Below are 16,172 nucleotides of genomic sequence, written 5' to 3'. Positions count from 1 at the left end.
GCTTGGAACAGGGAAATCACAAACTCAGATCTAATGCAAAAGCTCTTAGAAGGGTGGGCAAGGGTGAGGAAGGCGGTTGTAAGTGAGCAATGGAGGGAAACCCATTTTAAATTCTTGCACATCTATGGATTTGATATACCCCCTCATCCCAATGTTCCAGATAGGCTGGTGGCATGCCCAAGGTGCAACACTCCTAAGACAAACATGTTTCATGGGTTCTTCATATTGGGAAGATATTTTGGCTCTGGTAGATACATAGGGAATTTCACTTGCCATCGACCCCTTACCTCTTTTATTCCATGTGATACTTGATTCTCCACGCACTCCATAGGCCTTACACGCCCTTTTAGTTACAGCTAAACTGATCATTTTGGCCCATTGGCTTAAGCCACTGTTATCATCGGAAGTTATTTCCAAGTTTAATGAATTTATACACATGGACAAGCTGGAAATGGAACGCTCGGCAGAGTCCCATGCCCTCAAGTTTTTCCAAAAATGGAAAACTTTTGTATGTAAACATTTCTAACCAAGCAAAATTACGGAGCTGATGACACCCTTTTATTACACATCTTGGTACTTGACAAGAGGCTTAACTGGTATGCTGGGAAATCTGAATGGTTAATACATGATATGAAAATGGCGATACTTATATGGTTGCGATTCTGTTTAGACTCTATTTACGTGTTTCTTATAATAATGTGCTATTACATTCAACTTGTTGTCTATGGGTAATGGGGGGCTGTTGGGTTATGGGGCTATTACCTTGATATCTGACATATCATGTAAACTATGGTATTGTACTGTCATTTCTGGTTATTATCTTGTAATTGCCAAATGCTCTGTCATTTTACTCTTTTGAAAATTCTATAAAAAGATGTTTTAAAAAAAACAACAAGAATAGATTCCTTTTAAAACTCATTTATATTTTGTATAAAAACATATTGTCACTAAATAACCAGCATACTTTCTTCTCTCCATCCACATACAGTGATTAACAGCTTCCCTGTATCAACAGGCAAAAACATTTTCTGCATAATCATAAGCAGGAAGTATACACATATATGATTTTTTATTCCCCTATGCTCACTGTAACCCTTGTGAAACAGTTGAAAACGATTGTTCATGGCAACAATCAGTGGGTGAAAATGTGTTCCATCGGTCAGAAATGTATGAAACATAATCTCTCGTGATAATCTTATCACTATGACTGTAGCATGTAGCGAGTATTGCTAGCAAAACGATCAGTAAGGCTTTCAGTATAGATTTGTGCGGACTGGGATAAGGATAGTATAAAATGTATGATCTTTATTAATAAGTGTTTGTGTGTGGTGTGATTGCTTGGTGTGATTTAGCAAAGAGAGGTGATTAGATGAGCAACTGCATTGTTATTCACATACTATTCCTATCAAACTGGTATATGATAAATATACCTGTTTCTAAAGGGGCTCAGCACAGTAAGTTATATTCAACAATTAGGCCTGGATTATAGGGAGGGCACAAGGTGCACATGCACTGGTGTCCACCAGCTAAGGAACCTAGGAGGTCTACACCACCCACCATCCCTGCCCAGGCCAGTTCTTCCAATCCTGTTGCTGAAAATCACAATGGTACAGAAGAACAAGTGTCAGGCAGGTAAAAAGGGAACTATTTATATGGGTGGAGTAAACACTTCTAATCTAAGAGGTGGCCATGCATGTTGCTCTCTCCATTGAAGACTTGCTGGCTTAGCGGATTCTGTAACTCAAATAGACTTCAGTGGAGAGAATAAATCTCTTATAATTGATAACAAGAAGGTGTCAGGGGGTTAGGGTCTCATAATAGAATAGGGACCAAACCAACTTTAATACAGACCTGACATAATTTTTTATAGGGGCCAGAGTTTGCCTAAAATTGCCTAAACACAGTTCTTCTTTATATGAAACATATTTTATATATGACAGAAACTACCGGTATATACAATATAATAACCTGAACATTTTGTTATTTCCATAAAATGCAATATATATGCATAATTTAAGTTGATAAAAAAACGCTATTAAAGTTAAAGTTCATGATCCTGTGGGGACTTGCAAGTGCCTGTTTTCCTCGCCTTTATTATTTGATGCCATATGATCCTTTATGAACGCCTACACTGTACACTCATTCTCCTAGCATCTTGCATGATGTGTTGGTTTTTACCTACCAAATAAAAAACAAGAGCCAGAAACCCAGGCAGGGAGGTCCACTTCAATCAGCAAAATGGCGTCTCTTAGAGCGGATGGACTGATGACGTGTCACATAAGTGATGTTATTGTCACGTGATACACTGCTTTCTATGCACCATTTTCCCTATAGAGGTTCTAAGACTGCGTAAGGGATGGCGGACTATACAAGTGCAACTCCTTTTTCTTAAAGTCTTGATTTCTGTGCTTCAGGCATTGTCCTGCTGCGTAACAAAATGCTGATCTGAACAGAAGATTGTAACTTTTGTTAACTTACCCATACTGAAATAAAATCGTAGATTGCCATATCCAGTAGTATCCATATAAGGAGTGCACACTTTTCTTTCTCCGTCTTTCAGAAATACAAGAGAAGAACCAGATTCTATTGTTCCACATTCAGTACCAATGATAGCGCCGGAAATTTCCCACCTGGTAACAGAAAAAACATCACAGTGGGACATAAATCGGCAGTATATCTATAATATATAGCAATTATGTACAGAATTGAATTTGCATAAGAATAAGAGTACTCAAAACAAAAATTATGTTAGAAATGATGCTGTTTTTAGAATGTGCTAACTCAAGCACTGCACTGTGATGGGTAAATGGATTGCCACGTTCGCAGTAAGTACATATACTGTATATATAGTGTGTTTGTATGTATATATATATATATATATATATATATATATGTATGTGTGTGTATGTGTATGTATATATGTATAAATATATTGAGAATAGAAATGTGGGACACGCTATATATATACACACAGGGAGGCTGTGTGGCATCATATACATGGAGGCTGTGTAGCATCATATACAGGGAGGCTGTGTGGCATCATATACAGGGAGGCTGTGTGGCATCATATACAGGGAGGCTGTGTGGCATTATATACAGGGAGGCTGTGTGGCATCATATACAGGGAGGCTGAGTGGCATAATATACATGGAGGCTGTGTGGCATCATATACAGGGAGGCTGTGGGGCACCATATGCATGGAGGCCATGTGGCATCATATACATGGAGGCTGTGTGGCATCATATACAGGGAGGCTGTGTGGCATCATATACATGGAGGCTTCTGGATGCCTAGTACTGGGGTAAGACGACACTCTGGGCCCTTTCCTGCCGGTTGGACTGTCATAAAGGGAGCCTGAAATTTGTCTGGGTGAGATTTTTGTTTTTTTTCCCTGTGTTTTGTGCCTGGGAAACTAGAACTTTATGCTATATTGTTATTTTGGAAAATAAGGGGTCCAAATTTGGGACTGACTTTTGGGCCTCAATTTTTTGAAGGACTGGTATAAGGACCCATCGCATATACTATAAGATTAAAGAGAGTAGATGATCCAATTCCAGTAGTTAAAAGTTGCTAATCTATGGGAGGTGTACACGCAGACCCAAGTAAAGAGAAAACAAATGCAAGAATTGATAATTTATGGAAGTCACCCACCTCGGAAAAAAGGGCGAGGAGCAGTAAGGAAAATTCAGGGAGCTGAAACCAACACTACAGGGGTTACCTCCCATGAAAATTCTGATGAATCATCAACTGAATCACTAGAGATCCCAAAATGGGTATAGAAGGTCAAAGTAATGAAGTATTAAACCCTATGCTGGTTACTATTCTAAAGTCGGTACAAAAAATAGAAGGTGAACTTTCAAATTTAACTATGCAGATGGGGAAGGTCATCAGAGGTCTCCCTGATGAGGGAAGACTTTGAGAAAATGAGAAACCGGCTGACAACATCGAAGTAGAGAGTGGAATTGGTGGAGGATAACATTGTTACTCTGAATAAAGAAGTTGCAGATCAAAATTGTTAACAAAAACATATCAGATAAATTAACAGATCTTAAAGATAGATCAGATGCGTGGGCTTCCGGAGGGAGCTGAAGGTCAAGTTTGTACACTATTCACTTCAAGTTGGTAAAAAGAAAAGATTGCCTAGGATCCAAGCATATTGTTATATCCAGTGGAAAGGTCTCACAGAGTAACATTGCAGCAAATATCCCCAGGCTCTACCCCTCGTTCAATTCTGGTGAAATTTGTATCAGTTCAAGATAGAGATAAAATTCTAAGAACTGACAGAAAAATGCCGAAACTGCAATTTACATATACTGTATATATAGTGTGTTTGTATGTATATATATATATATATATATATATATATATATATATATATATATATATATATATATATATATATATATATGTGTGTATGTGTATGTATATATGTATAAATATATTGAGAATAGAAATGTGGGACACGCTATATTTATAAATATATATATATATATATATATATACACACATGTATATATACAGTATATACACACACACACACTGCAAAAATTTAACTGTACTCTGTCCCCTGTGATCAGAGTGCTCCTCCCGCTGAGTGGCTAAAGCCCGTCCCCAACACTGCCGACGCCCTCTTGCTGCATTGTGGTTCTCTTGCTGTGTCTCCCGCTGTCTTGCGCCTGAATAAGCCATTTCCTGCCTATCCTTGCTATTGGTGTCTCCTTCAGTCTCTCTATCCCTCCATCTGCCGTATTTAAAGGGAAAGTGTCGCCAGAATTATTATTATATTTTTCAGTTAAACAATTAGTATATAAGTGATTACACATTGTTTTAATTTTTTTAATTTTTTCACAAGTCAGGAAATATTATAAATTAGATTCTAATTTATAACATTTCCATGTGCTGGCCACTAGAGGGAGCAGTTCCCAAAATTGCAGCATGGTCACTGTGGTAAAGCAACCTCATTGATTTATGCTGCGAATTTGGGGTGGACACACTTCCCTCTAGTGTTCTCACACAATCCCCCCTCCCTTCTTCTGGCTAGTGCCAGGAGAGGGAGGGGTTTGAATGTCTTCAAACCTCCTACACTGTGTGCCGCCATTTTCTGAGCGACTGCACAGTGGTAGGAGGTTCTACAGTGAGCAGTGAGGCGAGGAGACCAGCGAGCAGCGAGGAGAACAGAACGGGAAGGCGGTAAGTAACTATGACATGGGGTAATGCAGAGATGGGGTTGTTAGTAGCGGCGGCACTAATGCACATGATGCTGTAGGTCACGTAGACATTTATGATGCTAAGGAGTCCCTACTTCCCCTGTTCCGCATTGTATCTTTTTGTTCAGTACGTGGGGAGGCCGAGACTCCTAGCATCATATACAGGGAGGCTATGTGGCATCATATACAGGGAGGCTGTGTGGCATCATATACAGGGAGGCTGTGTGGCATCATATACAGGGAGGTGTGTGGCATCATATACAGGGAGGCTGTTTGGCATCATATACATGGAGGCTGTGTGGCATCATATACAGGGAGGATGTGTGGCATCATATAAAGGGAGGCTGTGTGGCATCATATACAGGGAGGCTGTGTGGCATCATATACAGGGAGGCTGTGTGGCATCATATATATGGAGGCTGTGTGGCAACATATAAAGGGAGGCTATGTAGCATCATATACAGGGAGGCTATGTGGCATCATATACAGGGAGGCTGTGTGGCATCATATACATGGAGGCTGTGTGGCATCATATACAGGGAGGCTGTGTAGCATCATATACATGGAGGCTATGTGGCATCATATACAGGGAGGCTGTGGAGCATCATATACAGGGAGGCTATGGAGCATCATATACAGGGAGGCTGTGATGCATCATATACATGGAGGCTGTGGGGCATCATATACATGGAGGCTGTGTGGCATCATATACAGGGAGGCTGTGTAGCATCATATACAGGGAGGCTGTGTGGCATCATATACAGGGAGGCTGTGTGGCATTATATAAATGGAGGCTGTGTGGCATTATATACAGGGAGGCTGTGTGGCATCATATACAGGGAGGCTGAGTGGCATAATATACATGGAGGCTGTGTGGCATCATATACAGGGAGGCTGTGGGGCACCATATGCATGGAGGCCATGTGGCATCATATACATGGAGGCTGTGTGGCATCATATACAGGGAGGCTGTGTGGCATCATATACATGGAGGCTTCTGGATGCCTAGTACTGGGGTAAGACGACACTCTGGGCCCTTTCCTGCCGGTTGGACTGTCATAAAGGGAGCCTGAAATTTGTCTGGGTGAGATTTTTGTTTTTTTTCCCTGTGTTTTGTGCCTGGGAAACTAGAACTTTATGCTATATTGTTATTTTGGAAAATAAGGGGTCCAAATTTGGGACTGACTTTTGGGCCTCAATTTTTTGAAGGACTGGTATAAGGACCCATCGCATATACTATAAGATTAAAGAGAGTAGATGATCCAATTCCAGTAGTTAAAAGTTGCTAATCTATGGGAGGTGTACACGCAGACCCAAGTAAAGAGAAAACAAATGCAAGAATTGATAATTTATGGAAGTCACCCACCTCGGAAAAAAGGGCGAGGAGCAGTAAGGAAAATTCAGGGAGCTGAAACCAACACTACAGGGGTTACCTCCCATGAAAATTCTGATGAATCATCAACTGAATCACTAGAGATCCCAAAATGGGTATAGAAGGTCAAAGTAATGAAGTATTAAACCCTATGCTGGTTACTATTCTAAAGTCGGTACAAAAAATAGAAGGTGAACTTTCAAATTTAACTATGCAGATGGGGAAGGTCATCAGAGGTCTCCCTGATGAGGGAAGACTTTGAGAAAATGAGAAACCGGCTGACAACATCGAAGTAGAGAGTGGAATTGGTGGAGGATAACATTGTTACTCTGAATAAAGAAGTTGCAGATCAAAATTGTTAACAAAAACATATCAGATAAATTAACAGATCTTAAAGATAGATCAGATGCGTGGGCTTCCGGAGGGAGCTGAAGGTCAAGTTTGTACACTATTCACTTCAAGTTGGTAAAAAGAAAAGATTGCCTAGGATCCAAGCATATTGTTATATCCAGTGGAAAGGTCTCACAGAGTAACATTGCAGCAAATATCCCCAGGCTCTACCCCTCGTTCAATTCTGGTGAAATTTGTATCAGTTCAAGATAGAGATAAAATTCTAAGAACTGACAGAAAAATGCCGAAACTGCAATTTAAATATCGAAAATATTCCTATATTCTGATTATTCACTTCAGACCAGCAAAAAAAGAATGTTGTTCATGTAAGTTAAAAAATGCATGAGAAATGCTAATATCTAATTTTCGTTATTCTTCCCAGCGAAACACAAAATAATATATGACGGGAACCCTTTTTTTTTTTAAGATGCTGTAGGGTGTTCGGAGGGGGACTGTGGGGGGGGGGGAGAGAGAGGGATAATAACTACTATCATTTTTATATATATATATATATACATATACATATATATGAATATATATATATATATATATATATATATATATATATATATATATATATATATATATACATATATATGTATATATATATATATACACATTTAGGTCCAGAATTATTTGGACAGTGACACAATCTTTGGGCTCTGCATGCCACCACATTGGATTTGCAATGAAACTGAGATGCAATTGAAGTTTAGACTTTCAGTTTTAATTCAAGGGGTTGAACAAATATATCCTGTGAAATGTGTAGGAATTGCGATTATTTTTTTTTTACTACTTTGTAGAGAATCCTTTGCAGGCAATGACTGCCTGAAGTCTGGAACCCATGGACATCACCAAACACTCGGTTTCCCCCTTTGTGATGCTTTGCCAGGCCCTTACTGCAGCTGTCTTCAGTTGTTGCTTGTTTGTGGGTCTTTCTGCCTTAAGTTTTGTCTTAAGCAAGTGAAATGCATGCTCAATCGGGTTGAGATCTGGTGATTGACTAGGACATTGTAGAATATTCCACTTCTTTGCCTTAAAAAAAACTCCTATGTTGCTTTCGCAGTATGTTTTTGGTCATTGTCCATCTGTACTGTGAAGCGACGTGCAATCAACCTTGCTGCATTTGGTTGAATCTGAGCAGAAAGTATATCCCTGAAGACTTCAGAATTCAACCGGCTGCTTCTGTCATCAGTCACATCATCAATAAACACTAGTGACCCAGTGCGTTTGGAAGCCATGCATGCCCATGCCATCACACTGCCTCCACCATGTTTTACAGAGTATTCCACTTCTTTGCCTTACACTCCTGGGTTGCTTTCACAGTATGTTTTGGGTCATTGTCCATCTGTACTGTGAAGCGACGTCCAATAAACCTTGCTGCATTTGGTTGAATCTGAGCAGAAAGTATATCCCTGAACACTTCAGAATTCATCCGGCTGCTTCTGTCTTCAGTCACATCATCAATAAACACTAGTGACCCAGTGCCTTTGGCAGCCATGCATGCCCATGCCATCACAATGCCTCCACCATTACAGGCGATGTGGTGTGCTTTGGATCATGAGCCGTTCCAAGCCTTCCCCATACTTTCTTCCTCCCATCATTCTGGTACAGGTTGATCTTAGTTTCATCTGTCCAAAGAATGCTGTTCCAGAACTGGGCTGGCTTCTTTAGATGTTGTTTGGCAAAGTCTAATCTTGCCTTTCTATTTTTGAGGCTGATTAATGGTTTGCACCTTGTGGTGAACCCTCTGTATTTGCTCTTATGAAGCCTTCTCTTTATGGTAGACTTAGATACTGATACACCTATTTCGAGGAGAGTGTTTTTTACTTGGGTAGAAGGTGTGAAGGGGTTTTTCTTCACTATAGAAAGGATTCTGCAATCATCCACCATTGTTGTCTTCTGTGGACGTCCAGGCCTTTTGGAGCTCACGAGATCACCAGTGCACTCTTTTTTTTTTTCAAAAATGTACCAAACTGTTGATTTGGCCACTCCTAACATTTGTGCTATCTCTTTCTTCCTAAAGTGGATCCTAAAAACATAATACAAAAGTACCAGCTGTTCTGCAGACCTGGTTCTCCCTCCTAGCCCCTATCGCATATTATTCCTAGAAAAATTGTACAACCTTTTCGGGCTTGATTAGGTGGAGGCAACCATTATGAAAGAATCATGAGTTGAGGGATTGCCACATCGGAAAGCTTTATAACCAGACTCCCAGTATCCAAGACAAAATCAAAACACACTTCCAAGCCACTACTTGGCACCTAGAACAGAAGTTGAGGGGCAAACCCCTATTAAATCATTTTATAGTGCCTATCAGTGGAGCATGCAGAGGCACATGGGCTTTTCCCCCTCCTCCACCTTCCCTTCTTTCTCTCCTTCCCCTTTTCTTCATAAAATGTTGAACTCAGGGATGTCTTTACCTCTTCCCGGGATTGACTACCAGATGGACTGACTTCTTATGCCTCGCCAGATTCTAACAAGTACTCCTAGGAAATCCGTTACCACGTTAGTGACTTTCTCTATTAGGCTGGGTTCACACGACCTATTTTCAGACGTAAACGAGGCGTATTATGCCTCGTTTTACGTCTGAAAATAGGACTCCAATACGTCGGCAAACATCTGCCCATTCATTTGAATGGGTTTGCCGACGTACTGTGCAGCCGACCTGTCATTTACGCATCATCGTTTGACAGCTGTCATACGACGACGCGTAAATTGACTGCCTCGGCAAAGAAGTGCAGGACACTTCTTTGCAATGTAATTTGAGCCGTTCTTCATTGAAGTCAATGAAGAGCAGCTCAAGATTTACGAGCGTCAAAGACGCCTCGCATAATGCGAGGAGGAGCTTTTACATCTGAAACGACGCAGCTGTTTTCTCCTGAAAACAGTCTGTCTTTTCAGACGTAAAAGGCACTTCTCGTGTGCACATACCCTTATAGACATCTATATAGCTGATAATTCATCTTTCTAACAGGGGTCTTAAAGGGAATGCATTGTCAGAAAATGACAATAAATGACAAATGGCATAAATGACATTTTAAAATAATCGTAAAATCTTGCCATTTTCACTCTGGCCACTAAGCCTCACAATAGACTGACACTCCCTGTTCTGTAGAGATCACTTCTCAGCAGTCATCTCATTATCATCACAGGCAGGATTACAATGAAAAGCTAAATTTTTATTAAAAAGCAGGAGGCAGATAACGCAGGATCTACCACTGACAATAGGTGATGGGGACAGCTCGCCTCCTCTGGCAAGAAACCCCCCCCAATCATGTACAAAAAATAGGAAAAGAAAGTCTTGAATCAGAAAATAAAAATAAAATATAAAAAAGAAAGTTTCAGTATCTGGTTCTATGCTTAACCCCTTCCCGGCATTTAACGTATTAACCCCTTAGATGTAGTGATCAAAAGCTATTGCTGCATCTAGATGGTTTCTAGCCTATCGGCAACCGTGCGACACAGTTGCGGGGATGCCAATGGTTAACATGGCAACCGGAGGCCTAACAATGGCCTCCTGGTATGCCAAGTACTGAAGCCATTTAGGCTAAATGGTTTGCGGTCAAGACCAAGAAGATGGCGCAGAAGCTGAGCCTGCGCCATCAGCCGCGGGTATCTGCTGTTTGTCAAAGCTGACACCCTGCTGTTATGGCCAAGACCGGGGCTAGCCGATTAACCCCTCAGATGCAGCTAACAAAAGCGATGGCTGCATCTAGGTGGTTAGATCGGTACACGCAGGGTGCCGATCGTTGCTATGGCAACCAGAGGCCTAACAATGGTCTCCTGGTCTGCCTAGTATGGAAGCCTTTTAGGCCCCGCCTGTAGGCAGAGCCTAATTGGCTTGCTGTCAGTGAGTAGCTGACAGCTCTAATACACTGCACTATGTAGGTAGTGCAGTGCATTAGAATAGCGATCAGGGCTTCATGTCTTCAATTCCCATAGTGGGACAAACAAAAAGTTAAAAAAGAAATAAAAGTTTCAAGTTTTTTCCCATAATAAGTCTTTTATTATAGGAAAAAACTGAATCTATTAAAAAACTACACATGTAACGACCCGAACTATAAAAATATCATGTTATTTTACCTGCACAGTGAAAACCGTAAAAAAATGAAATAAAAAACAATTCCAGAGTCAATGTTTTTTTTGGTCACCACCCCTCCCAAAACAGAATAAAAAGTGATCAAAAGGCTGCATGTACCCCAAAATTGTACCATTAAAAACTACAGCCCGTCCTGCAAAAAAAAACAAGACCTGCCGTAGCTTTTTTGAAGGAAAAATAAAAAAGTTATGGCTCTCAGAATATGGTGACACAAAAAATAAATTATTTAAAAGTGATTTTATTGTGCAAACGCTGCAAAACATAAAAAAAACCTATACACATATGGTATCGCCATAATCGTATCAACCTGCAGAATAAAGTAAATATGTCAATTATAGCACACGGTAAACGCCATAAAAAAAATAATAATAACAATTCATAGTCAGAATTGCTTGTTATTGGTCACCTTGCTTGCCAAAAAATTAAATAAAAAGTGATCATAAAATCGCATTTACCTCATACAAAGCAAAATATGCGCTCCAAAAGCCAAATGGCGCTCCCTCCCTTCTGAACTCTACAGTGTGCCCAAACAGCAGTTTACTTCCACATATATGGCATCACCATACCCGGGAGAATCCGCTTAACAGTTTATGAGGTATTTGTCTTCAGTGGCATGAACTGGGCACAACATATTGTGCACTAAAGTGGCTTATCAGTGGAAAATTGCAATTTTCACTTTGCACCATCCGCTGAGCGTTCAGTTCTAATTAACCCCTTTCCGACCTTTGACGTATCCATACGCCAAAGTCGGGTAGGGGAAGTATGGAACGGGCTCACGGAGTGAAACCGCTCCATACGTTGCGGGTGTCGGCTGTATGTTACAGCCGACACTTCAGAGTAACGAGCGGGATTACGCTCAAGCGCGATCCTGCTCGTTTAACTCGTTAGAAAGAGAGGGCGACCCCCTCTAGCAGCTCATCGCGCCCCCCCCACAATGCAATCGCGGGGTGGCGATGGTTACTATGGCTTCCTGGGGGCCTAATGATGACCCCCGTTCCACCATCTTTGTGCTCCTATTAAGCGCTGCCTCTGGCAGGGCTTAATAAAAGCCTTTCAGAATCACGATATACTGCAATACATTAGTATTGCAGTATATAGTGCAAGCGATCTAACGATCGCTGGATGAAGTCCCCTAGGGGGACAAATAAAAAATGTGTAAAATAAAGTTGTTTTTTTATGTAAAAAAAAATAAAAATATTCAAAAGTTAAAAAAAAACTCTTTTCTCATTTTCCCCCTAGAGCATAGTAAAAAAATAAAAATAAACATAATTGGTATCGCCGCATTCGTAAAAGTCTGAACTATTATTACAAGATGTCATTATTTAACCCGCATGGTGTACGCCATAAAAAAAAATAACAAAAGTAAACGTCAGAATCGCTATTTTTTGGTCACCTCATCTCCCACAAAAAATGAAATAAAAAGTGATCAATACGTCGCATGTACCGCAAAATGATATCATTAAAAACTACAGCGTATCTCACAAAAAATAAGCCCTCATACCACTTAATCGACGGAAAAATAAAAAAGTTATGGTTCTCAGAATTTGGCGACAAAATACATTTTATTTTTTACACTTAGGTTTTTACTTGTAAAAGCAGTAAAATATAGAAAAAAATATATATATTTCATATCGCCATAATCGTATTGACCCACATAATAAAGTTAACATGTTGTTTTAATTGCACAGTGAAGTCCATAAAAACTAAGCGCTAACAACAATGGAGGAATCACCGTTTTTTTTCATTTTTTCATTTTCTACCCCACAAATATTTTTTTTCCCGTTTCCTTGTACATTATATGGCACAATAAATAGTGCTCTGAAAAACTACAACTCGTCCCGCAAAAATCAAGCCCTCATAGGACTTTATTGAAATATACATAACACATTGGCCATCAAAATATAAAAACAATATAGCACACAGTTAAAAAGGAGAGTATGGGGGAGCTGCATGAATTATCCAATATATATGCTACCATACTATAAACGATTTATAGTATGGTAGCATATATATTGGATTATTCACGCAGCTCCTCCATACTCTCCTTTTTAACTGTGTGCTATATTGTTTTTATATTTTGATGGCCAATGTGTTATGTATATTTCAATAAAGTTTATTTTATATTGTCATGGTACATGACTTGTGCTATGTGTGTTTCATTTTCTGGCTATACTAGTAGTCTTCACAGTCTGGTATAGGTATTGATATTTGCTTTATGATTTGTGTGGACGCATTATTGTTTGGCGCATGCCAATGGTCTATACTCGTATAGCTATTCCTCACAGGACTATATCGACGGAAAAATAAAAAAGTTATGGCTTTTGGAAAGTGGGGAGGAAAAAACGAAAATGAAAATCTGAAAAATGGCTGCGGCGGGAAGGGGGTTAAAAAAAAAACCCTGTGGGGTCAAAATGCTCACTACTTAAAAAATTCCTTGGGGTGCAGTTTCCAAAATCAGGGACTCTACTTGGGGGTTTGTTTTACTATTTAACCTTAGAGCCCTGCAATTGTGGGCCAATGCTGCGAAAATCACTAAAATAGGCCTCACATGCGCATTTGCTCTTTCACTCCTAATCCGTCATATGTCCAGGCAAATGATAAATGCCTTGAGGGGTATAGATTACAAAATGGGGTCTCTTCTCAGTGTTTTCCACTCTACTCTGGTACCTAAGGGCGCTCTGCAAATGCGACATGGTGCCCGTACACCAGTCCAGCAAAATCTGCACTCTAAAAGCCAAATGGCGCTCCTTCCATTTTGAGCTCTGCCATGTGCCCAAACAGCAATTTAGGGCCACACATGGGGTATTCCCGTACTCGGGAGAAATTGAGTAACAAATTGTGTGGTGTTTTTTAAATTATTACCCCTTGTGAATATATAAAACTGGGTGCTAAAACAACATATTTTTTGAATTTTTTTTAAATTTTTCATTTTCACTGCTTAATTCTAATAAAATCTATGAAACACATGTAGGGTCAAAATGCTCAATGCCCCCCTAGATGAATGACCTGAGGGGTGTAGCTTCCAAAATGGCTTCACTTCTCAGGGGTTTCTACTGGTACCTCAGGGGCTCTGCAAATGCGACATGGTGCCCAAGGACCACTCAAGCAAAATCTGCATGCCAAGTAGCACTCCTGACATTTTGAGCCTTGCGGTGTGTCCAAACAGCAGTTTATGAACACATATGGGAAATTGCTGTACTCGGGAGAAATTGTTTTACAAGTGTTGGGGTGCTTTTTCTCCTTTACTCCTTGTGAAAATGGAAAAACGCAACATTTTAATGGAAAAAATGTCAATTTTCATTTTCACAGCCTAATTCCAATAAATTCAGCAAAACAGTGGGGCCAAAATGCTCACTATACTGCTAGATAAATTCCTTGAGGGGTGTAGTTTCTCAAATGGGCTCACTTTTGCAGGGTTTGCATTATTTTGAGCGATCAGAGGCTTTGCGAATGCGACATGGTGCCACAAACCATTCTAGCAAAACTTGAGCTCCAAAAGTCAAATGGCGCTCCTTCCTTTCTAAGCCCTGCCGTCTGTCCAAACAGCCGTTTATTACAACATATGGGGTATTGCTGTGCTCAGAAGAGTTTGCTTTACAAATGTTTGAGTGCTTTTTCTCCTTTATCTATTGTCAAAATGAAAAAATCTGGGCTAAAACTTCATTTTATTAGAAAAAATTCCCTTCCCTTCTGAGCTCTGCACTGTGTCCAAACAGCAGTTTATTACCACATATAGGGTGTTGCCATAATTAGGAGTAATTGATTTTCAAAAATTGGTGTGCTCTTTTTCCTTTATTCCTTGTAAATTTTATTGGAAAAAATTAAATTTGAATTTTTACAGCCTAATGCCACTAAATTCAGCAAAAAAAACCTGTGGGCTCAAAATGCTCTTTATACCCCTCAATAAATTCCTTGAGGGCTGTAGTTTGCCAAATGGTGTCTTTTTGGGGGTGTTTCTACTGTTTTGGCATGACAAGACCTCTTCAAACCTGACATGGTCCGGAAAATATATTCTAATAAAAAGTAGGACCCAAAATCCACTAGGTGCTCCTTTGCTTCTGAGGCCGGTGTTTCGGTCCATTAGAACATTAGGGCCACATGTGGGATATTTCTAAAAACTGCAGAATCTGGGCAATAAATATTGAGTTATGTTTCTCTGGTAAAACCTTCTGTGTCACAGAATAAAATTTATTAAATTCAAATTTCTACAAAAAAATTATAATTTTGTAAATTTCACCTCCACTTTGCTTTAATTCCTGTGAAACCCCTAAAGGGTTAAGAAACGTTTTAAATGCTGTTTTGAATACATTGGGGGTGCAGTTTTTAAAGTGGGGCAATTTATGAGGGTTTCTAAAATCTAGGCCCCTCAAAGCCACTTCAGAGCTTAACTGGTCCCTAAAAATATAGGTTTTGGAAAATTTCTTGAAAATGTGAGAAATTGCTGCTAAAGTTATAATCCTTGTGACGTCCTCGAAAAAAAAAGGACTTTTAAATAATGATGCCAACATAAAGTGGACATATGGTAAATGTTAAGGCTCCATGCACACGACCGTGCCCGTAATTACGACCCGGAATTATGGGCATCGCCGGCCGCGGACAGCCGTCCGTGTTTACATTATAAAATATGGGAGCTTGGCCCGTAAAATAAAAAAAATAGGACATGTCCTATTTTTTTCGCCAAGTTTCTACGGCACGGACACCTATAGTAACTAATGTGTCTGTAATTACGGCCGATTTTACGGTCGTGTGCATGGGGCCTAACTAGTAACTATTTTGTGTGGTATTATCTGTCTAACAAGCAAATACCTTTATTTTCTCAGAATTTTGTGTTTCCCAAACAAACACTGAATGTATCGACCAAATTTTACCACTAACATAAAGTACAATGTGTCACGAGAAAAAAATCTCAGAATCGCTTGGATACATAAAAGCATTCCAAAGTTATTACCACTTAAAGTGACACATTTCAGATTTGAAAATAATTGTCTGTGTCCTTAAGTCCAAAACAGGCTGCGTCCTTAAGGGCGCAGTAATTTTTTTATCTCCTCATTTCCAAAGACATTATTTTTCTATCAACATAGCCATATAAGTTTTTATGGCA

The 16,172-nt window shown here is 39.8% G+C and overlaps 1 protein-coding gene across 4 annotated transcripts in view; it reads right to left on the bottom strand.

Moving 5' to 3' along the window:
• The window catches only part of RELN (reelin), a 749,731-nt gene that overhangs the window by 275,796 nt on the left and 457,763 nt on the right, over positions 1 to 16,172 (bottom strand). For all 4 annotated transcript variants that reach the window (XM_075857310.1, XM_075857311.1, XM_075857308.1 and 1 more), the window contains exon 12: positions 2,479 to 2,630. In XM_075857310.1, coding sequence (XP_075713425.1) covers positions 2,479 to 2,630 — 152 coding nt within the window. The remainder of the gene's footprint in view (positions 1 to 2,478; positions 2,631 to 16,172) is intronic.

This window comes from Rhinoderma darwinii, chromosome 3 (assembly GCF_050947455.1).
Source record: "Rhinoderma darwinii isolate aRhiDar2 chromosome 3, aRhiDar2.hap1, whole genome shotgun sequence".
In the NCBI taxonomy this organism is placed as follows: Eukaryota; Metazoa; Chordata; class Amphibia; order Anura; family Rhinodermatidae; genus Rhinoderma; species Rhinoderma darwinii.
This window is presented reverse-complemented; position numbering and strand designations above follow the sequence as displayed.